This window comes from Felis catus, chromosome D4 (assembly GCF_018350175.1).
Source record: "Felis catus isolate Fca126 chromosome D4, F.catus_Fca126_mat1.0, whole genome shotgun sequence".
Classification (NCBI taxonomy): Eukaryota; Metazoa; Chordata; class Mammalia; order Carnivora; family Felidae; genus Felis; species Felis catus.
In genome coordinates, this window is record NC_058380.1 from 79,856,528 (window position 1) to 79,880,488 (window position 23,961).

At 46.6% G+C, this 23,961-nt stretch overlaps 1 protein-coding gene across 11 annotated transcripts; it reads left to right on the forward strand.

Annotated features, from left to right (window-relative positions):
* Positions 1-22: 22 nt before the first annotated feature.
* On the forward strand, positions 23-21,116 carry LOC102901472 (protein CutA homolog). Of its 11 annotated transcripts, none has more exons than XR_006589104.1 (6): positions 23-555; positions 1,575-2,416; positions 8,241-8,589; positions 15,318-15,377; positions 17,559-17,604; positions 17,856-19,864. XR_006589104.1 is itself a non-coding variant. In XM_006939417.4 (6 exons), the coding sequence occupies exons 1-6, from the start codon at positions 4,287-4,289 to the stop codon at positions 20,860-20,862; spliced, it is 477 nt and encodes a 158-aa protein (XP_006939479.1). In that variant the 5' UTR covers positions 2,423-4,286; the 3' UTR covers positions 20,863-21,116. The 11 variants fall into 11 exon arrangements, 2 of the variants coding, with proteins under 2 accessions (XP_006939479.1, XP_019671993.1); XR_002148461.2 differs by lacking the exon at positions 23-555 and adding an exon at positions 20,760-20,805 and having other exon boundaries at positions 1,423-2,416; positions 15,318-15,424; positions 17,856-17,905; XM_006939417.4 differs by lacking the exons at positions 23-555; positions 1,575-2,416 and adding exons at positions 2,423-4,355; positions 20,760-21,116 and having other exon boundaries at positions 8,241-8,389; positions 17,856-17,905.
* Positions 21,117-23,961: the final 2,845 nt, after the last annotated feature.

Consider the following 23,961-nt stretch of genomic DNA (forward strand, 5'->3'; position numbering starts at 1 on the left):
TGGGGCCGGCGGGCAGCGCGAGCGCCTGGGGGGCCGCCAAGCCTCGCGAGACAGGGGCCGTCAAGGGCCGAGCCAACTGTTGCCGGTGGTTGCGGGGTCGCGGCGGGGCGTCCTCGTGGGCGCCGCCCGGTGGGTCCCGCAGGCTGACTTTCCGGTCGCCTTGCGTATTTCCCTTCCAGAGCGAAGGCGCGTCAAATGCCCGGCAAGCGGAGTGGTGACGATGAGGACCCACAGAAGCTTAAATGGCCTCGCGGGCGGCCTCTGGGCCCCAAAGCCACGGGCTGTCGGCTGCGGTGGGGGCGGCGGCCGAGGCCACCCCAGGCGGAGCCGAGGCGATTGGGCATATTGCTCCCTGGCCAGACACGAATCCAGAGGAGGTGGAGGGTCATACCTCTGGAAGACAAGATGAAAATTCGCGAGAAGCTGGAAGAAGGCGTGAGTAAAACCGACGTGGGGCGCCTGTTGGGCGTCAACGAATAGACCGTGCGCACCATTAGGAGAAACGCGAAGGTCATCAGGGCCGGCATGGAGACTGTGTCGCCTCTCCGCTCCAAGGTGCGGTGCATTTCCCGGCACGTAAACATCGAGAAGATGGAGACGGAGTTAACCTTTTTGGGTGGAGGCCCAGACCATAGGGGGGCGGCCTCTGACGCTGAAGGCCGTCTGCAGCCAGGCCAACCGCATTTACAAGCAGCGGGTGGAAACGACTGGGAAGGGCAGCCCGGATAAGTTTCATGGGAGCAAGGGATGGTTTGAGAAGTTTAGAAATCGCCACAGTCTGCGAAATTCGAGGTCGATGGGAGGGGAAGAAGCGCTGACTGCCCAGTCGGCATCCAAGTATGTCCAAACAACTCCAGAGGCTGATCAGAGCTATGTGCCTCAGCGGGTCTTCGATGCCGAGGAGATGAGCCAGTTTTTTGGCAGTGCATGCCTCCACGTACTTTTAGGGAAAGAGACAAAAATCCGGAAAGCTTAGAGGAAGCTAAGGACAGGATTTCCCTCATTTTTTGGTGCCAGTGCCGCCGGTGACCAAATGATAAAACCATTGCTGCTTTGTAAAGACCCTAATCCCACATGTCTTTTGGGAAAAGATAAAAACCGCCTTCCTGTATTCTGGAGTTCACACCCCAAACCGCTGCCCTCTTTTTGGATTGGTTTCATAATTGTTTTATTCATCAGGGTGGGAGTTATTTAATAGAAAAAAAAAATCTTGAGTTCAGAGTGTTGCTAATTTTGGACAGAGGTCCCAATCGCCCAGACTCATTTTTGGTTGCTCATCTTAATGTTGAGACTGTGTTTCTCCCCCTGGAAGGCACTAGCTGTCTTCAGCCCTTGGATCAGGGTATAATTGAAGCATTCAGGAGGTATTACACCAAGCGTATGTTTGACCACTTTGTTGACTGTATTGAAAAAAACCCTTGTCTTACTTTGAGAGGAACATGGCAACAGTACAACATTGCTGAGGCTTTGGTAGTGATAAAAGAGTCAATGGATGATATAAGACCAGCTGCTCTTAATAAAGCCTGGTGGAAACTTTTGGATGATGTTGTGAATGATTATGCATGTTTCCCTAGAGCTAATGAAGAAGTTGCAAAAATCATGGAGTCTGCAACACGGATGGACTTTAACTTCACTGATATCGAACAGGGGGAAATTAATGAGGTGCTCAAGTTTCAAGCTTTGTTCATAACCGAAAGAGAGTCTATATCAATAAATATGGAAGAAGACAAGACCCTGGAGCTAGAGGTAAAGATGAGTCTAAGGAAACTGAATGCTTTCTTATGCCAGGCCTCGGACCTCATTGATGCTGCAAAGGATAGGGATCCTTTCCCGTATCGAAGTTTGGCCTTTAAAAAAGACTTCAGTAAATTGTTGTATACCTGTAAAGAGGTGCAAGAGAACCTTCAAAATAAAGCAAAGGAGTTGAACAAAGAAGACACAAAGAGGAGGTAGTGTGGGTGTAGAAGATGGATACAAAATCTGAGTCTGAAGGGGAGTCTGAATCTGAATCCCAAAAGGAGGAGAAGGTAGAGACAGAGAAAGAGGATAAGAAGCCTCCAGAAGAAGATCCTGGACCCTCAGGCGTTGGCGCTGAGACTTACTGTATCTGAAGACTCTGCCGAAGCTATAAATGCAGAATTGGATTTTTGGAATCTAACCTTAGAATTGAATCTGGAGAGAGTAGAAGTGCCTGAGTTGAAGAAGTGAATCCAGAGGCGTTTTCTTCCAAATGATGATTCATCTCTTGCCATTCTTCCCCTCTTGTTCCAACATCACTTTCATCATGACCATGCTTATCATCAGCCACACATCTATATTGTTTTGTCATTCAACAAACATTTATTGAGCATAAGCTATCTGGGGTCCCATGCTAAACTTGGGGACATGATCTCAGGAAGCCATCTCAGGATCTAAGGTAAATGGTCATTAACAGTGGCTACATTTCTTATTAATGTAATAGGTATAAAAGATCACAGTCTTGATTTATTTTTCTGGACTTTGGATATAATGGTTTTCTTAGGACCGCTCAGCTTTTTTTTCTCTAGCCCAGTTTTTCCACAGATACTAAGTTCTTCAAACACAGGTGGAAATTTTTTTTGTTTTCTTTTAACGTTTATTTATTTTTGAGAGAGTGAGAGCAGGGGAGGGGTAGAGAGAGAGGGAGACACAGAATCAGAAGCAGACTCCGGGCTCTCAGCTCTTGGCACAGAGCCCAACGTGGGGCTCGAACCCACAAACCATGAGATACCATGACCTGAGCCAAAGTTTGGACACTTCACCTACTGAGCCACCCAGGCGCCCCGAAATTTTCTGAGTTAACCATAATAGTAAGTATGAGACTACTTGCTTTTGAAAAGCTGACATGCTCTTAGATTTTCTACAATACTCTCACATTAATTGTCTTTATTAATCCTCACTTCAGACCTGTGAAGGAGGTATTAGCCCTTCCTTTACCAAAAAGTCCACCAAAGCTCAGAGAGGCTATGTAATTTGCACGAGTCTTCGCAGCTAAACACGTAAATGATAAGACTAGGGCTACAACTGATTTATTAACCACTTTGTCAGATGCTGCTAGGAAGTATGGGTTTTTAAGAAGTTATAGTCCCAAGGAATGAGATAGTAAGCAGATAACTAAACACAAAGGCTGTGAACCGGCAGCCTGCAATCCATATTTGGCTAACAGATGAGTTGTTTGGTCTACCCAGTGTAAAACAATTTTGAATTGGTTTCCAGCATTTCCCTGGCTGTTTAAGGTACTGTTTACATACAATAGAATTCACCAATATAACTGTGTAGTTGTTGAATTTTTTTTAACACTTGTGTAACCACTACCACAATCAAGATACAGAACAGTTCCCTTCACTTTAAGTTTACTTGTATCCTTGTGTAGTCAGCTCCTTCCCCTGCCCCAGAAATCTCATTTAAAAATTAAGATATTTTCACATTAAAAAGCTGGATTTAAAAGTTGCAAACCCTGGCAATGGAGAGAACTTCGAGAACTACATTCTCAAAGGGCAGCAGTCAGTCATTAGCTTGCTGCTTTTCTTATTTGTTTGCAGCCCCCCAGGGTTGATATAAAATGCTGCCGCAGAAGTGTGTACAAAGTGCCTTAGGGAAATAGAGGGCAGTGGGATCAACCCTGGAAAAAGCTGCATGGAGCATCTGGCCTGGAAAGATGAAGTTCACAGGACTTCCCAGAAGAGCAGCTGGGAACAAATGTATTTTAAGCCAGGGAGAGTTAGAAGGGAGCTCCTGGGAGGAGGAGGTGCTGTGAGGGATAGGAAGGCAGCTGTGTGTGTGTGTGTGCACGCCTGTGTGCGTGTGCTTCACTGGTTATTTTTGGCAGGATAGGCCCCTATAAAGTGGAAGAGTTTTGTGTAGGTGTTTTAGTGTTTGTGTGCCATGGTTTCTGAAAGTTTTATAGATCTAAGAAACTTCCATCTTTTTATCTGTACATGTGATGTGGGGATTTTTATCATTTTTTGTTGTTACAACGGGGAGGGAAAATTATCATTTTTATTTTTGTAGGAGTTATAGGTCTGCATTTGGTGCGTGGGCTTTTTGTTTCTAGGAAGAGAATCGCCTAGTGAGAATAATTACTCCCTCTTTCCCTGCCCCCTCACTATCTCCTTCTGGCCAGCCTGGCTGGGGCCTGGCTGAGCAGTGAGGCAGGCAGCAGGTGGTGAGGGGATAGGGCATTTTAGGCCCTCAGTGCCCGCCCATCAGCTTGCAACTCAGCCTGAGGCCACAGTTCGCTACTGTGCTACTAAATTACCAGCGACGCCATGGACAGGCTGGGCTCCCGGTGTCCTCTGCCAGGCTACCTGCGGCCCTCTGTCCTTATATGCCTCCTGGTGAGTGCCCCATGCTACGACTCCATGAACTCTCCCACCCCTAAACCCCCAACCTGGGGATTGAGGGAAGAAACTGCATTTCTGTTTTCTGCTCCTGGGATTTTGAGCTGGGACCAGGCAGGTAGGAAGATCCCTGGAGACACTGCCCGGGTTCTGGAGATTGTAGCATGGTTCTGAAGATTTCCAGCAACCCTTCACTCCCCACCTTGTGAGGACGAGTGCCTGGGCTGTGTTTCATGGCGAGAGTTGTCCGGGAGGTGAAGGGGTGTCGCTGGTGAGTTCTCCTGTGAGGGTCACAGGGTAGATTCTTTGCCTCTTTCTCTTGCAGTTACCATCTTGTTTTTCTGCATTTGGGGAAGAGTTTTGTTTTCTCATCTATGAAATATCGTAAAATGTTGAGGTTGGAAGTGCCTACAGAGTACTGCTGGTGGTGGTGTTTGAGCGGGAGGTGGAAAGAACTGAGGAGAGGATCAGAAGCCTTGCTACTTCCCTTTTGGGTGATTTCTTCCCCTCTCTGGCTCTTCCATTCCCCTTCTGAAACATTGGCACAAATCAGTGGCTCTTAACCTTTTTAGGACTGTAGATTTTTTTGATTTGTGTGTTTGTGAGAAAGTTCTGGATCTGCACCCAAGGAAAGTGTATATAGATAAACACAATGTAGCACTCAACTCCAGAGTATCTTAGATTCCTTAAAACTAGGTCGATTACAAGGTTAGAACCACTGGGTGGTTTCTGAGGCCTCTTCTCTTCTGTCTTAACACTGATTTTAAAGTCAATCATAACCTCTTAAAAGCTGTGTGAATATTCCAGGACAAAAAAGGAAAAAGGCAGAATGAAATATGAACTGAAAGGTTCATATTTTAAACAAATGTAAAGTTAGAAAAAGTGAATAGTAAAAGGTAAGTATGAAAATGTTATAAAGACTTTAAAAATGATAGTAGATCTTTTTCCGTTATAATGTTTTTATTAGGGAATTCTGTGATGTGTGTATTGCCCATCAATCTTACTTTCATAGAATGCCACTTTGTAATATATTGTGGTCCACCCTTGGTTCCAAACTGACTTTTCATGCTTCTGACACGTTTTTGGTAGGTCCACAAACATTTCTCAAGTCTGTACTCCCTGTCAAGGTTTGTAAAGTGCTGGGAACATAGAAATGAATGGGACTAAGGAGCTCATGCCCAATGGGGGAGACTTGTGCAGACAACTGTCTGTATTTCACTGTGATCACTGGAACAAGAGGATGTTAGCAGCAATCCTGGCCTCTACCTACTAGATGCCATAGCATCTCCTTCCCAGTTATGACAGTCAAAATTGTCTCCAGACATTGTCAGATGTCCCCTGGGCGGGGGGGAATTGCCCCTAGTTGAGAACCACTGGAGTATGTGAAGCTGACATGACCCCACTAGACCAATTCCTGGTCATTGCAGTTCAAAGAGTCCACAGTGGGAGGAAGAGCCTTGGTTTCAAGTCTTGGTTCTATCACAGAGTTCCTGTATGTTCTGTCTCAGTTACCTTGTTTGGTAAATGAAAGGTTATCTTAGATAATAGCTGAGGGCCCATTTACCTCTTACTCTTAGCATTTTGATTGTGAGTTCATATGAGTTTCCAACACGTTTTAGGGTAGTTCGTAGTTAATCCTGTTAGCTCTGTTTTCCGCTGATACCTGCTGGCTGAAATGTCCCACATCTTCCCCAGGAGTGGTTTTTTTGATTGGGGGGATAGCCCACTGCCCCTTTTGTTTAGAGTCTGCTCTGGAAGCCACTTCAGAGTCATGTAGTTGACACCTTGCATGTTCCAGTATGTTCAGTTCTCTGCTCAAAGCAGCAGTGGGTGACTCCAGAGCCCTTTCTACTTCACAAGGCTATTCAGTCTTAATAACCACACATTACTGGTATATTAATTCACTAGTTTACAAATATTAACCTGCTGTGGCCATCAACTTTTCTGGGGATACAGTGATGAGCAAAGCACGTTCCCTTCCTCAACTGAACTCGTGATTACAAAGTAGTTTCTCTAGCTGGTTTGAACCCATGACAACTCTGAAGTAGGCAGCACAAGTGTCAGGATCTCCATTTTCTAGATAACATTTATAGAAGGGAGAGGAAGTAACTTGTTGAAGGCCACAGGCAGTTAGCAGTACTGGCAATAGGATTTAAATCCTGCTTTCTAGTGCCTTAATTTTTTTCTTATACTCTAATTGGGTTGTCGTTAAAAAACGCACACATGCAATAAAAGCTTCATTGCACCGCCTGGTTCTTTTGTTCTTGCACGGTCACTGGTTTAGTTCAGAGGACTGGTATTTTGAATTGAGGTGTCGGTGGAGGTGGTAGGAGGGAATGAGAAACCCAACCCAGACAGGCCTCTAGTCAAACTGGAGCTCAGAACATAAAAACGCTGCTCAGGCCCTGCCAAGAAGTAGGAGCCAGGCCCCAGGCAATAATGTGGAAGGAGAGTGGGAGAACAGAGGCTTGTTTGAGTGAGGCCTGAGCCCTGGGCTGGGAGGCAGGAGAAGCGCGTTCCTGTTCAGCCTTGCCTGAGTCACACTGTGGCCCCTCCGAGTTGCCTCCACCCTCTTAATGGCTCTATGGTATCCCCCAAGCAGAGAGCCCTGGATTGGAGACTGTTCATCAGTTGTTTCCAGTTCGTCTTATTTTAAAGTTCATCATTAAAATAGTGAGGATAATTCAGTCTTGAGTGTCTTTTGCTCTCACATTGTCACTGCCATCTTCTTTGCTCAAGTTGTTAAGGTCTGTTTCCTAGAACACGGTAGTGGCCTTTTAAATAGACTGCCTTCTGGTCCCTCCTCTCTCTTCTGTTACTTTACTCAGCTTGACCATGTTTATTACTCTCCTGCCTAAAAACCTCTGAAAGCACCCTGTCACATGAGTGTAAACTCCAGACTCCTCTGTCTGACCCTTGTCTTTGTAAGTCTTGCCGGTCTTTCTTCCTCCTGATCTCATACCTGCAAACTAGACATCTGTCCCTAAATACCTCTCGACTTTGTATATATTGTCATTTGCTAAGAGTACCTCCCTTTCCTCTTGTAAACCTATTTATTGCTTCAGATACAGCTTAGACGGTGCCTTCTCTTCAAAGGCTTTTCCGCTCCCTCAGGTACAGCCTTCCTCCAGGTCCCACCACCTCTCAGTTACAATAACACAGGTCACATTACTTTGAATTAGGCTACCTTTTCCACTGGACTACCCACAGTGCCTACACATATACAAATGAATGGAGGTGAAGTTAACTCCCTAAACATCAACAGATGTAAGAGCTTATCATTACTAATAATCCCCATGGGATGATAGCAGTTCAGTGGTTGCCAGTTGGCTTTACCTCCAGTAGTAGCTCTGTCAATAAGAATGGGTTTCTGCTCATCCAGACTTGATTCCTAATCCTGGCTTCACCAGTTAAAAAAGCTACGTGAGGGGCACCTGTGTGGCTCAGTCGGTTAAGCGGCCGACTTCAGCTCAGGTCATGATCTCGAGGTCCGTGAGTTCAAGCCCCGCGTCGGGCTCTGTGCCGACAGCTCAGAGCCTGGAGCCTGCTTCGGATTCTGACCCTCCCCCATTCATGCTCTGTCTCTCTCTGTCTCAAAAATAAATAAACATTAAGAAAAAAAAAGCTACGTGATCTTGATTTCTTTATCATTTTTTTATCACCTGCAAAATGCAAATTTTTAGGCCTGAAAATAGGAAAATATTTAGGCATGAAAACTTTGTTTAAGCACCAGAGCTCCATACAGATACCAGGAATTATTTTGTGGATGGGGAATGGGGATGAAAAAATGATGCTTAGCCTTGGTTCCAATGTGCTTGAGCCGGCAGATAGCGAAGTGGCCGTGTCACTGCTGACCTGTGTTTTTCTTTCCCCACCATGTAGATCCTGGCAGCTTCTTTCCTGTCCTATCCAGTGCTCAGGACCCTTAGCCTGCAGCTCCATTCAGCTATCACCGGCAGCTACGTATCCGGCACTTACTCCATCGTCTTTGTCAACTGTCCCAACGAGCAGATTGCCAGAGATATTGCCAGGTCTCGTGAAGAGGCTCGGGTGCTGCCCCAGGAGGCTGGGGGAGCTACCGGGATGCTCCACGGTGGCCCCTTTGGGCTCCCTCTCTTGCTTCTGACAACCCTGTGTGTCCACTACGCAGCTGTCAGCTTGGGGTGATAAGAGGACCACGGCTGAATGAACCCCCCCCCCACCCATGGATCCTGCTCCTGGGCCTGAAAATGTTGAGTGGCACATGGGGGCATTTAAGGGATATGAGGTGTAGAGAGTCAGAGGTGTAGAGAGTCAGGTGGCTTGCCCAGGGTGTTAAAGTCAGAGGATGGGGGGACTTTGCAGGTTGAGAATTTTTGTCTTATAATTCTTGACTCCGCTGTCTTCTTGGAGATATTCTCCTAGCTTAGTACCAGAGGTGCTCACCATGACAAGTGAGGGCGAGGAGGCTGTTCAAATACTCGGCAATTTTCTAAAGGCAGCTATGGTGTGGTGTGAAGAGCACTGGACTTAGAATCAAACGTTCAGGATTCGAATGTTGGCTGTGCCACTTAGCTAACTGTGTGATCTTGGGCAAGGTGTTTTCTTTCTCAAAGCGTTAGATTTCTCAGTATAACATAACATCATGCCACTTACCTCACAGGGCTGTCGTGAGGATTAAAGGAGAGGAAATATGTGCAATTCTTACCCCACTAACTTGGATGTAATAGGTACTCATTAAATGTTTGTTGGCTATGAATCCCCCCCCACCCCCCGCACTCTTTTTTATAGATACAGCTTTGAAGAGGGTTAGTGGGTCTAGAGGGTAATGAATTTGGCTTTTTACTTTGTAGCTCAGCATTCTTGAAGTCTGATGATAGACTAAGTTACAGTCTTTTAAAATGTTGAATCTGGTCTTTGGGGACACAAAGCCCCCCAAATTGTTGGTCACAGATTAACCTTGCAATTTATTCAATTCTCTTTCCCCCAACTAGAATGTCTATTTTTCCTTCATTAATGTTACCTTTGGAGAATAGCCTTGTCTAAAGTTTTTCTTTTTTTTTTTTTTAATGTTTGTTTTTGGGAGAGAGAGAGAGAGAGAGAGAGAGAGGGGGCAGGGCAGAGAGAGAAGAGACAGAGGATCTGGAATAGGCTCTGTGCTCACAGCAGAGAGCCCAGTGCGGGGCTCCAGCTCAGGAACTGTGAGATCATGACCTGAGCCAAAGTTGGATGCTCAACCAACTGAGCCACCCAGGTGCCCTGAGAATAGCACTTGTCTAAAAGAACCTGTGATTACTCCAGAAATACAACCATAATATTTAGCAGCTAGAAACTGAAATCCTTTCTGATGCTTCTGGTATGCCCAGGGTCTGTGCTAAACTGTCTTGACCCTTTGATCAGCCAGTCTGGGTCCTGTCAGAGAACTATCAGCTGACATCTGTGAGGTGGGGTGTTGGGAGGAAAAGGATTCTAACACCTGGGTCCTAACTAGTTGGAAGGCCAGCTCAGTACATGTATCAGTGTCAGCTTGGGGAGGGGTCTCTATTGCCTTCTTGCCTCCGGGGTTCTGATGAGAAGTCAGGTGTTTATTGGGGTCTCGTTCCTTTGTAGATAATACTTTTTCTCTCCGATAGTTTTTAGGAGTTTCTATGTTTTAAAAAAATTTTTTTTAAATGTTTTACTTATTTTTGAGACAGAGACAGAGCATGAGCAGGGGAGGGGCAGAGAGAGAGGGAGACAGAATCCAAAGCAGTCTCCAGGCTCTGAGCTGTCAGCACAGAACCCGACGCGGAGCTCGAACTCACAAACTGCGAGATCATGACCTGAGCCAAAGTCGGACGCCCAACCGACTGAGCCACCCAGGCGCCCCATGGAGTTTCTATCTTTTTAAAATTTTACTCTAGAGAGAGAGCATGCGATCAGGAGAGAGGAGCAGAGGGAGGGAGGGAGGGAGGGAGAGAGACAGAGAGACCGAGGAGAGAGAGAGAGAGAGAGAGAGAGAGAGAGAGAGAGAGAGAGAATATCTCAAGCAGCTCCATGCTCAGCATGGAGCCTGACACGGGGCTCAGTCCCACGACCCTAGGATCATGACCTGAGCTGAAATCAAGGGTCAGATGCTCTGGGGTGTCTGGGTGGCGCAGTCGGTTAAGCGTCCGACTTCAGCCAGGTCACAATCTCGCGGTCCGTGAGTTCGAGCCTCGCGTCAGGCTCTGGGCTGATGGCTCGGAGCATGGAGCCTGTTTCCGATTCTGTGTCTCCCTCTCTCTCTGCCCCTCCCCTGTTCATGCTCTGTCTCTCTCTGTTCCAAATAAATAAATAAACGTTGAAAAAAAAATTTAATAAAAAAAAAAAAGGGTCAGATGCTCAACCGACTGAGCCACCCAGGTATCCCTCTTTTTTTTTTTTTTTTTTTTTTTATTAGGAGTTTCTATCTTAATGTTCAACTGTTGGTTTGGTAAATATTCTCTTTTTATTCTTTCTCTGTCCTTTTCCTGTAACTCCTGGTTAGGTACATGTTGAATTTGCTCTCTCTGACTGAACTTTTATATTTTTCTGTTTCTTTATTCTATGTACTAGGAGAATTTTGGAGCAGTGTTCTCTCTTATTTTTCAGCTGTTTTGCTATTCAGCCCTTCTATTGATTATTTTGTTTAAACATTTACAGTTTTTTTAAAATTTTTAAAAATTTATATCCAAATTAGTTAGCATATAGTGCAACAGTGATTTCAGGAGTAGATTCCTTAATGTCCCTTGCCCATTTAGCCCATCCCCCCTCTCACAACCCCTCCAGTAACCCTCTGTGTGTTCTCCATATTTATGAGTCTCCTATGTTTTGTCCCCTTCCCTGAGGAGGACATTTTTGTTTCCCTTCTCTTATGTTCATCTGTTTTGTCTCTTAAAGTCCTCATATGAGTGAAGTCATATGATTTTTGTCTTTGACTAATTTCATTTTGCATAATACCCTCCAGTTCCATCCATGTAGTTGCAAATGGCAACATTTCATTCTTTTTGATCGCTGAGTAATGCTTCATTATATATATATATATATATATATATATATATATATATATATATACCACATCTTCTTTATCCATTCATGCATCGATGGACATTTGGGCACTTTCCATACTTGGCTATTGTTGATAGTGCTGCTATAAACATTGGGGCGCATGTGCCCCTTCGAAACAGCATCCCTGTGTCCCTTGGATAAATACCTAGTAGTGCAATTGCTGGGTCCTAGGGTATTTCTATTTTTAGTTTTTTGAGGAACCTCCATCTGTTTTCCAGAGTGGCTGCACCAGCTTGCATTCCCATAGAGTTTTTTTTTAATAGTTTAACCAACTGCTCTTCTTTCATAATTGCCTGATCATATTTTATGGATGCAGTAACCTTGCTTTGTCTTTTATGGATATTAATTATACTTAATTTATGTTTAATTTTTTTCAGCCTTCTTGACGTACAATTGACATACACAACATTGTTAAATTTAAGGACCACGTGATACTTAATGTCAATATACAACACTAAACAATTACCCCAGTAAGGTTAGTCAGCACATTCATTACCTTCCCTAGTTCTCTTGCGTGTGGGTGGGTGTGGTGGAAACTTTGAAGATTTGCTCTCAGCAACTTTCAAGTGTACACAGTTCTACTTATTTTAAAATCTTGGCTTTGAATGTCCTGTTAACTGGTTCTCTTGTGTAAATTCTTCTGTTTGTTCAGTTTTTGTCTCTCTTGGTTACTGACCTTCCTCAATTACCTTGTGATTAATTGTGACCTCTCTCATCTTTTTAGTCGTGCTTGTGGGGAAGTGCAGAGTGGCTGCAAGGACACGCAGCGCTGTCTCCAGCGTGAGTGTGCACTGGGGGGACGTTCACCTGGCCGGGGTGTCCTTCTGACTGGTCTTCTGGCACACTTTCCGCTCCTGCCTGGGGACAGACACTCCATTACTGCTGCCTGGGCCCTGGGAGATTTTGGGGGTCCGCCTCTGCTGCGGCGTCCCAGCTACCCACCTTGGTGGTTGCCTCCGCATTCCTGCCTGCTCTGGTTCCCGTCCCCTTCAGACGGGGACTGTTGCTCTCGTCTCCCGTGGCAGCTCCCCTGCACGCTCCCATTCGTGTCTCAGGACTGCCCTTTCTTCTTTGGGGCTTCCCCACAGGCGTTGGTACGCAACGCGTTCTTACCGTGTGCTGGCATGGCTGAGCAACAGGTATTTCCTGTCGCTTCTAGGCTTTGGTGTCAAAGGGGAGGATGGAGTATCTGTCTAGTCTGTCCGGTCGGACTGGAAGTCTCAAGTGGAGCCTTTAGGGATGTGGCCGTGGAGCTCTCACTCAACCTATTTTGTTTGGTATTTTTTATCAGTGGTTTGGATAGAAAAGAGGCAGCCAGGTGTAGTTTCCAGGCTTTGTAGAAGCAGAGTAGATGGTACGTGATGGGGAGGGCCCGTCACCAGGAGCAGGCAGGAAGCCCAGCCTGAGCTACAGAACCAGCAGCGAGACCGCGTCTCTCAGCTCCGGTTGGTGTGGTGGTCTTTCTTCTTTCGCGTTCTTTAAAGTTTAGTCTGCTGCCTCTCAGTTCTGGGTCAGTTCAGTTCTGGTTCTTGGCAGTGTTCTTAGATCTCTTCATTGACAGACACGTTCTTAGCTAGAAAAGTGATCTAGAAACATCTCTTGTTGGGGCCGGAGTATAAATCCTGAATGTTGAACTGGGAGACCTGGATTCTAGTGTCCTCTCTGCTTCCCACTCCACATACGGCCTTACACAAGTCGTCTTCTCTGGGCTTCGACCTCCCGTAGATAAGAGGGAAGTGGATCAGATCAGGGGTGCAAACACAAATACCCACAAGCAGGCCTCTAAATGAGCAAAGTGGGCTGGGGTGTGATGAGGGACGGCGATGGTAGATAGCAGCCCTGACTCCTCTGCACACTGGGAGGAAGGAGGGCAGTGGGAATGTGTGGACCTGAGAAGTGGATGTCACCTCGGGGGAATAGCCACTGCTCAGCTCTAGGTAAATGTGACCTTGGAGGACAGTATGTCCAATGTTACAAGACTCACTTTCTGGTGAGAAACAAGGTAATCTATTTTTTTTTTGATGTTTATTTTTGAGAGAGAGATAATGCACACGCATACACACACAGCAGGGGAGGGACAAAGCGAGAGGGACAGAGGATCCGAAGCAGGCCTGCGCTGATAGAGTGAGCCGGAAGCAGGGCTCGAACCCATGAAACCATGAGATCATGACCTGAGCCAAAGTCGAACGCTTAACCGAATGAGCCACCCAGATGCCCTGATAATCTCTTACTTTTTGAGTGTGAAATATCCTGATAGTAAATATTAGTAACAAAATCAAGAGTTTTTAAAATGCCACAAGAGCCAGACCACGTATGTGGTTTGTGATTCACTAGTCTGTGAATTTGGCAGTTTCTCGAGGCTCTACGCGTCTCTATCTTCTGTTGTCCTCGGATGAGCGTGAGGACCTCAGCTGCCACCTGTGACTCGCTGCTTGTCTTGGTGTGTGTGTGTTAGTCAGCTAATGTTCTCTCTTGCTCTCACACTCTCTGGTTTTGGTTTTTGGCCACAGGGGCTTTTTGAATAACATAGCCCTCCACGTTTCTAGTCTTTTACCCATGGACAGGTTGCCGTGACAGTCTCTGAGGAGCTCACCTTCTGGGCCTATGAGACAATGGAATTATTTTTTTTTTAAGGTTTAATTCACCCCCTGTGTTTCCTTGCCACAGTCAGGACCAATAAAATGTACTTTCTCAGCGGACGATTGAGTGAGCAAGCCTTGCAGCAGGTGCTTAAACAGATTTGTGCCATGTGTCTCTCCTTACAATCAGGGATTTATTTATCTCTGGAACTTTCCAAGGGACTGTCACAAAATGTGGAGCCTTAAATAGAGCCACGTTCAGCCTGGAACTCACGGAAGAGAAAGTAGGTCAGTTCTCTTGGCAACGGCTGAGGGCAGGAGGTATCAGTGAGCAGGGCTCAGGGTCCAAGCACTTCGGAGAATAGATCAGGCCCCCTTGGCTGCCTGAGACCTGAGAAATGTTTGTCAAGGCCTGCCTGATTTGAGAGCTTGAGGTTTTGATGTCTGAGAACGCCTCTTTGCGTTGATGACTTGGCGGTGCTCCTGTTTCCGTGACACCTGTACTAATTCAAGTGCATTTGATTGTGTTCATCAGGGTTCTGCACAGGAATCAGACTATCAGACCAGGGATTCCAACCCATGATCTGTCAAAAAACAAAAAAATCTTACAGGTCTGCAAAGGTGATGATTGTGCTTTGAGGCCTGTGGTAGAAACCTTTACATAAATTAAGAGGTGAAAAGAAGTATGATGGGTTTTTGCTTTTATTTGGAGTTGTATCTGATCTGTGTGGTCACGTGGGTATCTACAGATCAGAAGCAGTGTCAGCCGGATACCTATCAGACAAAAGCAGAAGATGGTGATAGAATAAAATGGGTTCTTGACTGAAAGGTTTTGAAACCGCTGACTGAACCTATCCTGTTACTGTAACTATACAGCAGGAGAGGCAGCCTGAGTCAGGGGGACATGCCTGTCTTGGACAGATGCTCGAATACTTACTCTTGGAATGAAAGAATGTGGTTAAAGTGACACAACCATCCACTGCAGGGTCAGGAACAGAATCCAGGTGTTGTGCTCTGTCCAGTGTTAATCTGTTCCCCTTCCCCTGGGCCTGTCCTTAAAACTGCCTTCCCATAGCTATTTCTCTACCTTCCTCCCCACCCAGGGGAGGACTTATAAATAGCACTGTCTTTAGAAGTTCTGTGCCTGGTGGTTATGGAATGTGTTGGTTTGAGGAGGAAGGGGCCCTCTAAATGGTTATCTACGTAAACTCTGGTTTCCTGGGCAATTCCCAGGAACTCCTGTCCCTTGTCCCTTTTCTTAAGATGCTGGGTACTTACCTTGGTGATGGTCTCTCTTTCTCTCTCTCTCTCTCTCTCTCTCTGTCTGCTTTAGGGCTATACTGGATAAGAAGCTGGCTGCCTCTGTGAACATCCTGCCCAAGGCATCCTCACTGTGAGTTTTGCTGTGGCCTGTGGAAGAGTGTGGGAGTGCGAGGTCAGGTACTGGCTGGTGGGAAGGACAACGAACTAATGGGATGGTCAAAGAACAATTCAAAGGCATTTGATTAACAAACAGTTCATTGTTAATTTATATTCAGAGGAAATCACCTAGTGGATTTATGTCAACCAATAAAAGCAAAAATAGGCTATGTAAACAGAAGGGTGGAAAAAAATTGTAGTTTAGGAACAATGAATCTTGTTTGCACATTCTTTGTTTAAATTTTTTTTTTTAAGTTTATCTTGAGAGAGAGAGAGACAGAGACAGAACACACGAGCGGCTGAGGGCCAGAGACAGGGAGAGAGTGAGAATCCCAAGCAGGCTCTACACTGTCAGCACTGCCCCAGCTCGGGGCTCAAACCCATGAACCATGAGATCATGACCTGAGCTGAAGTCAAGAGCTGGATGCTTAACCAACATTCTTTGTTTAAATTAGTTAGCTTGTTATTAGCAAAGAAGTCAGACTGGGGATATTTGAGTGGCCCAGTCAGGTTAAGCGTCTGACTTCAGCTCGGGTCATGATCTCACAGCCTATGGGTTCGAGCCCCACGTCAGGCTCTGTGCTGACAGCTCAGAGCCTGGAGCCTGCTTTGGATTCTGTGTCTTCCTCTCTCTCTGCTCATTCTCATTCTCTCTCTCTCTCTAAAATAAATAAACATTAAAAAAAAAAAAAGTCAGACTGGACATTCCATCCCTGAGTAAGCCTATTAAGATATCAAGGAAAATAATTCCTGTCCCTTTTGAATTCTGTGGGAAACTCAGAGGTTAGCTTATGTGACAAGCTGCTTCTTTGTAGTGTCTGCCTCTCATTTTGTTAACTCCCTCACAGGAGTTAATCCTGGTTGTACCATTTCCCTTATCAAAATATCTCAGCCTCCCAGTACTAGCTGTGCAAGATTTGTCTTATGCCTTGATATCTCTGATCAGCCTGTTTCTCATCTCCTTCCTCCCCTGGTGGGGGAGGGGGAGAGAGAGAGAGAAAAACAGTATCTACTCTGAAGGTCAGAGCAGGAAAGTGCTGTGTTATGAAAGCCCCCTCCACACCTCCAGCAACGCCCTCCCCTCAGTGGCTCACATCTGTCTGTAGCTGTAGCTCCCAAGTGTGGCTGTGGGTTTTTTTTAAATTTTTTATCTTTATTTATTTTTGAGAGAAAGAGACAGAGTGCAAGCAGGGGAGGGACACAGAGAGAGGGAGGCACAGAATCTGAAGCAGGCTCCAGCTCTGAGCTGTCAGCACAGCCAAATGTGGCTGTGTTTTAGAGGCCTGAGCTCCATTCTAGAGCTGCTACTCAGTCATTCTCCCTGGGGGTTGGGCCTGGCTCACTGAATTTTAAAAAAATTATGTAAGTGATTCACATAAAGCCAGTGCTTGGGAACTAGAACAGCATTTCAGCCTAGCATTCCCTTCATACGTCCATCCTTTTTATAATCAATCCCTTCACCACAGTGCCGATGGCCTAGGTCCTCTTGGGCTTGCCCTGGGTCAGTGTAGATATTCTCAGGCCAAATTTCTTTCCCTGCCAGCGATGCTGTTTTTGTGTTCTTTTCTCAACATCGTTATTGACTTTTTTTTTTTTTTTAACTTTTGGGCCTGTTTCTTTCCATATGTTATAAAGCTCACTTTTTCCCTGAAGCCTCCTGTGTTTTTTCAGTTCTCCATTTGTGGGTTCTCCACTTAAAGAGTCAGTAATAAAAGTAGCAGTCCAAAGGATGGGAGGGGCCTGGAAGTCATGACTATAGGATGAGCACAGAAAGAGCTGGAAATGCCCAATTTGGAGGAGAGAAAACAGGAGTTTCTGTAGGGCCGTCCTGAGGTGGCTCTTCATGTGGAAGTTAGGGAAAGCAACTGGGTGGCAGACGTTGGCATACCGGAAGGAAAACCATCTCAGGTGAAAGCCTGTAAGGTAGATCGATGGATTTCTTCAAGAGATAGAATGTTCAGACAGCTACTAGAAGCATGCATTAGAATGATTGGACTCGATGACCTCTGGGGACTTGGCCAATTATAGACATTTTTGTGTGGGGTTGGAAGGATTTTAAAGTCTCCACCTTGGTAAGCCACCTAATTGGGCCAGGTTTGGTATCTCCTGGGCTCTTCTTGTGAGCATCATAATTTGGTTTTGTTCTCTTCTCCAGGTACTTTTGGAATGGAGAAATAGAAGAAGCCACTGAAATCCTGTTGGTGAGTGAGGATGGGGGGTTGGGGGGGGTGGGGCCTCGATGGAGAGCGAGACCAAGGTTCCAATTAAAAATGAGCAGAGATCAACTGCTTGAGGTTCTTGCCTCACATCAGGTGCCCTAGGTTAATCTGCAAATGCAACGGTGCCCGGTGACCTGGATGAATGCTGTCTCCAAAATGGCCAGATGAACGAGTAGCTGCATGGCTGGGGCCAGGGTCCTTCCTAAAGCAGGGATTTTTTTTTTCTTTTACAGCTAATAAAGACAAAGACCTCCAAGGTCCGCATGCTGTTCAGCTATATCAGGTAATGCTGGTGTGTCTTTTCAGCCAGGGATGTCCTGGGAACGAAGTGAATGAGCTTGAAAAGCAAGAGACCTAGCGCCTAGTCACCAACCTCTCATATGACCCTGGGCATGTCCCTGTCCCTCAGATTCTCCAGCTGTAAAATGAGAGGCTAGGGTGAGTGAATGGAGACAGTAGTTCTCAAGATTTTGGTCTTCGGATCCCAGGGGAGCTTAAGGTTATGTTAAAGTTTATTGCATTGGAAAGTAAAACTATGAAATTAAAAAAATGTTTTAGTTCATTTAAAATAATAACAATACAACTGTTCTATATAAACATAAGTAATACATTTTTATGGGAAGTAACCATATTTTCCAAGAAACAAAGTGAGAAAAATGGCATCATTTTACATTTTGGCAACATCTGGCTTGTTGAGAAGGCTGCGTCTCCTCAGAAAACATACTCTCTCTTAAGTACTGGGACACTTTTACGCTCATGATGGTAAACTCAAACTTTCAAACTTCTAATTTTTGCTTGAAAACATGAATTTTTTTCCTCAACAAATGGTATCAGTTGAGTGATCACTTCATTTGAGTGATCGGCTCACTTTGTTCACATTAGAGAATAACGTCTGCCTAATGCTCAAACCACAGTAACCAGCATTTGTAAACATGACAGACAAATTATGGTCACTCAGGCTTGAAATTAAAAATGGTGTTCCATGAAAAAAAGTGCAGTTTGTTTAGTTTGGCTTGTGGCTTCAACGGGCAGATAGGTTTAAGACAACATTGAACTTCAGTATCCGGCAGAAGTGCTTTAATGTGCACTTTCCATTTCGTCATTAATGAGACAGGGACTCCAGGGCTGAAGTGCAATAGCAATAGCGATCTTCGCTGTTTTATTGAGGATGTTCTTGAGTGAACGTGACTTTTCTGAAGCCCAAGCGTGCAGTGGAGAAGAGCACCGTGAGGCTCATACGCTGTGGTGCCACTGCCTTGCCGCGTGCTGAGGTGCCAGCAGTCTTACTCGGCATTGTTTTGCACCAGCAGTGCAGGGATCAACACAGTAAGAAGATTAATAGAAAATTAGTATTTTTCGGGGCGCCTGCGTGGCTCCGTTGGTTAAGCGGCCGACTTCGGTTCAGGTCATGATCTCGCGGTTCGTGGGTTCGAGCCCTGCATCCCACTCCGTGCTGACAGCTCTGAGCCTGGAGCCTGCTTCAGATTCTGTGTCTCCCTCTCTCCCCTCCCCGCCCCCCCCCCACTCTCTCTCTCTCAAAATAAACATTAAAAAAATGAAAACTAGTATTCTTCTGAAAACAGTTTTGGCCTCATGGACCTGGCAGAGTGTTGGAATTCCCCAGGGGTCAGTGGGCCTCACTCTGAAAACTGCTGGTCTAGATTGGTGTTCACGGTATGGTTTGGGGAGTAATTGGCATCACCTGGAAGCTTGCTAGGACTGCCTCCTCACTGTCACCCCAAACTAAGGAGTCAAACTACAGTTTAACAAGATCCCCATGGGATTCCTACGCACGTTAAGGCTCGAGAAGCGCTGGCTTAAATCATTGATGCTTGGGGCGCCCGGGTGGCTCAGTTAAGTGTCCGACTTCAGCTCAGGTCACGGTCTCCTGATTCGTGAGTTCCAGCCCTGCATCGGGCTCTCTGCTGTCAGCACAGCTTCGGATCCTCTGTCCCCCCTCTCTCTCCGCCCCTCCCCAACATATGTGTGCTCTCTCTCTTCCTCTCAAAGGAAAAAAAAAATCAGTGATTCTTGGTGGTGGCACGGCAGCTCTTCCTACTAACGTGTTAAAACGGTCTTATTCTGTGTGTCCAAACACTGCCTTCATACACACACTGAGTTCTGTATGTCTGCTAATAAAAACACATACGTGAGGGAGCTCCTTTTCTGTTTGCTAGAGGGGATGCTGCCTGGTTTTTGAATCATTGAATAAACCCAATAAGATCCTAAAAAAAAAAAAAAACCAACAGAAAACAAACACACTGATGTGTGCCCTGAAATAAGAAAATGCATTATCCTTGGTCACTGGATAAAATCACCCCAACTCCAAATGTTTAGGCATGCATGCATGTGTTGTGATTTACTATGCATGCTGTCTCATGAAAATTTTACAGTGCCTCCTTCATTGGAAAGGAAGCAGGGATTGTTCCCCACATTTGACAGATGGGGGACTGAGGCCCAAGGCCTCATATCTCTTCAGTCTAAGAAGCGAAAAGAACTTGCATTGTGTGCCGAGGGCCAGGTGAAAGGAATGGAGAGAAAGAAGAGCTTCCTATGGGTTTGGATGGTCGAGGAAGATCCCTGGAAGAAGATCAGTGGTTGAGCTGGGCTTTGAAGGATAGACGGGCTTGTAAGTGATGAACAGAGAACTTTCTTGGAGGAGAAGACAATGCAGAGATACGGGGGGTCGTTTGGGGAAGGCACAGCGATGAGCGTGGGATAGTGATACAGACAGTAACTGCCATGTAACGAATGCACGCAGTGCCCATCGGTACGCCAGGTAAGTGCCTTTTGTGCCTTGTCTCACTCCCCAGCAGCCCAGTCACATAGGTACTATTTTGACACCCTTTTTTTAGGGCCTGTGGAGAAATGAAGTGATTTGTCCACGGTCACACAGCTACAAGAGGCAGGCTTAGAATTGGAACCCATGACCGGGAGACTCTAAAGCCATCTGGCCCACCTCATTCCTTGTTGACAAATGGGAAACAGGCTCAGGAGCAGCGGCCCATGGGCCTGGGCAGGTGGACCGCGGTAGATGGCAGTAGATGGCAGCCTCACAGGAGGCTGGCCGGTTGGGTTTAACTGCATGGGCTGATTCTCATCATAGTCGCTCACAGGGCTCTGCTTTCTTTCCAAAGGTTGGTGCATCCTTTTGAAATCCCAGAGGTCTTCAGTCTTCCCATGGACCAAGGAGATGTGCGCTATCTAAAGTGGCTGGAGGAGGGCACGGGGGAGGACTGAGTGGGGGCGGCCCGTTGCAGGTCCCGCCGGCTGCCTCTAGCCTGCAGCAGCCACTCTCTGGGGAGGCGGGGGGCCTCTAGCTGCCTCCTCGCATCTCTGGAGCCTGTGTCTGTGTCAGCGCGGAAGAGCTGAGGAACTTGAGGAGGTGAAGGTCTGAGGCCCCCGAGGCTGGAGGAGGAGGCCGGGTTGGTCGGGCCATGCAACGCAATGGAACTGGATTCTGAGTGCTTCATGCTTAAAGGTGGCCAGGGGGTGGGAGGGTGAGGGCAGTTATATGGGGGGGGGGGGAGGGCCCAGGGGAGATGGCAGTGAGGGTGACGTTTGTCATCTCCTGCAGTCACTGGGCCTACCTTGGGTGCCCAGGATGCAGGAAGAAGACCTGGTGACCTGTTCATCCGGTGTGTGGAATGAATGTCACTTTCTAGGGGAGCTGGCAAGCACTTTATCCAAAAGGATGAAATGCTAATGGTGGGGTTTCAGGGACAAGCAGGGTTATTTTTTGTAACTAAAGATGGTATTTGTTATTCCTGAATGGTGGGAATGGGCTTTGTGATTGGGGATAGGAATGCAGGAGTATTAGGGCTTAGACACAGCTTCGAGGGTGGAAATAGGTCTAGACTCCTCCTAGCCTGAATGTGACAGGTATCAGAAGGTTCTGGTGCCTTGCTCATTAGAGACCTAGGTTCTGAGCCCATGGTACTAACCTGGTCACTTGAGCATTGAAACTGAGCATCCTAAAGTAGGAAAGAACCCTGTGGGGAACTGCTAGACTAGGATTTTTCAGACTTGTTCCCCTGAGCTAGCGGTCAACAAAAGGTACGGTACCCTGGGTGCTTCCTGGGTGGGGTAAGGGTATGAGACCCGCTCCCCACCCGTATCTCAACCAATATATACCTCAACCAGAACTGTCTTGTATCACTTTTATGTATTGAACTCCCTTATAAGTTTTTTTGAGTTTTCTTTGATAAAAGCTGGTAAACCAGGGGTCTAAGCCAGTCTCCATTTTATAGATTACCAAAGGAAACTGAACTGCACTGAGGTCCGGCAAGGGGGTGGCATGTGAAGAACGGTAAAGCCAAGACCGCTCACCGTGTGTCTGGTACTCTGCTATGCCTGCTCCCGGGTGTCAGGTGAAAGAGGGCAGGGGAGGCAGCACCCCTTTAGGGTGAGGAGAAAGATTTGACCTAGGTTCCCTCCCGGAATCTGTCACAAGGTAACCCCACTCTGGGGAGACTGTGGGGTCCACAGGCCTCTTTGGTATCCTGGGTCTTCCCAGAGGGAAGGATATGTGCAGAGCTATTGCCAGCCTCGAGTTCTGACACCTACTGTGCTTCTTGAACCTTAGTTCCTCCAAATATAAAATGGAGGCTCTCCCAGGGCCCTTTGGGAACACCTTGTAGGGACTTAAGGCCGAGGCCCTTCCAAAGCTCCGGAGGATCCTTTTTTGATAGCCAGTAGGGATTTTGGAGGGCTACCTCAGGAGAAGGACAAAGACAATGATACTGGTGATGTCCCTTTTTACAACAGATGTTTCTTTTTTTTTAATTTTTTTAAATGTTTATTTTTGAGTGAGAGAGAGAGAGAGACAGAGCGTGACGGGGGAGGGGACAGAGGGAGAGGGAGACACAGAATCCGAAGCAGGGTCCAGGCTCTGAGCTGTCAGCACAGAGCCCGATGCGGGGCTTGAACTCCTGGACCACGAGATCATGACCTGAGCTGAAGTCGGATGCTTAACCGACTGAGCCACCCAGGTGCCCCCTACAACAGATGTTTCTGATACACAGCAAAATCTGGTGTGAAGTAAACCCTGCTGAAAACGCTTTGGGGACCCCAGACGGACTGCCTCTGTTGCTTTCAGGTTAGAGCCCAGTCTGTTGGTCTGCCTTTCAAGGCCCTTCATAACCTTGCCTCAACTCGCTTTTCCCATCTCCGCTGCCCACCTCTCCTTGCCCACTGTGGCAAGTGGATGGTTCCAGTATGCTATGTGAAGTTATTCCTGCGTTCCGGACATCCCCTCCGCCTGGAGTGCCCTTTTCCACGAACGCCTGGGAAATCTGGCTGCTCCTTTACAAGGCAGGCTCCCTCTGGGTTGGAAGGAATCTCTCCGGCCTCAGTGTTCCTATTATCCTTGTGCATTACAGCCAGCCTCCTATTTCTAGATTGTGAGCTGCTCGAGGTCAAGAGTATGTCTGAATCAATTTGATCTCTTGCACAGGGTTTGGCAAATATTTCCCAAATTGATGTTTCAAGGATTTGAATAAAGCTTTCTCTATAGCCCAGTTACTTTCTAACTTATGGAACTGGCAAAATCCAGCTGCTTTTCCTTGAATTTTCCTAAAGTGGGACTAATTCCAAAGGAGATTTTTCTCTCTGGCCTTCATTGGGTCATTTTCGATGCTGACTGTGCACAGAAAGCTTTCTTGGTGGACTTCCTTTGCCTCAGTGTCATAGTTAACCTACAGGAAATGGGAGAGAACAAAATACCAGCTCTCTGCTGGTTTTAACTCAGTGTTCTCCGCAGCCTGCAGAAGAATCCTGAGATCAGGGAGCATGACACCTAACATAAGTGGCAGAGCTAGACTCTGAACCCAAGTCTGATTCTAGATCTGATGCTCTTACTGCCTCTTTCAGAGGTTGGACATACCCTTTTGTAGGCCAAGCGCCCAGAGAGCCTACTGTAGCCAACTCTAAAGGAAGGGTGAGTCGTTCTGAAAACATGTATACAGTAATCGGTCTGGCACTTGAAAATGTACTGCAGTGTTTACTTGTCCCCACAGATCCAGAGCCTGGTGACAGTATCTTTGTTCTGCACATCAGGGCACAGGACTAGAGGAGTTCAGTGATTCTGCAGGTCTGCGTGACTCCCAGCTTACCGTAGACCACACTGCCCCCCACCCTGCCCCCTGAGTCATCCTGTGGACCTGGGATAGGACCTAGATGAGTGGCTCCATGCAGGAATTCCTTCCCAGCATTTCTCAGGAAAGGTATGTTTTTTGAATCCAGAATCCCCAGAAAAATCACTTGAGGAAATGAAAAACAATACTAAAATTATCTGTGAATACTAACGCTTAAAAGCATAAAGATGTTAACTGGTTTGAA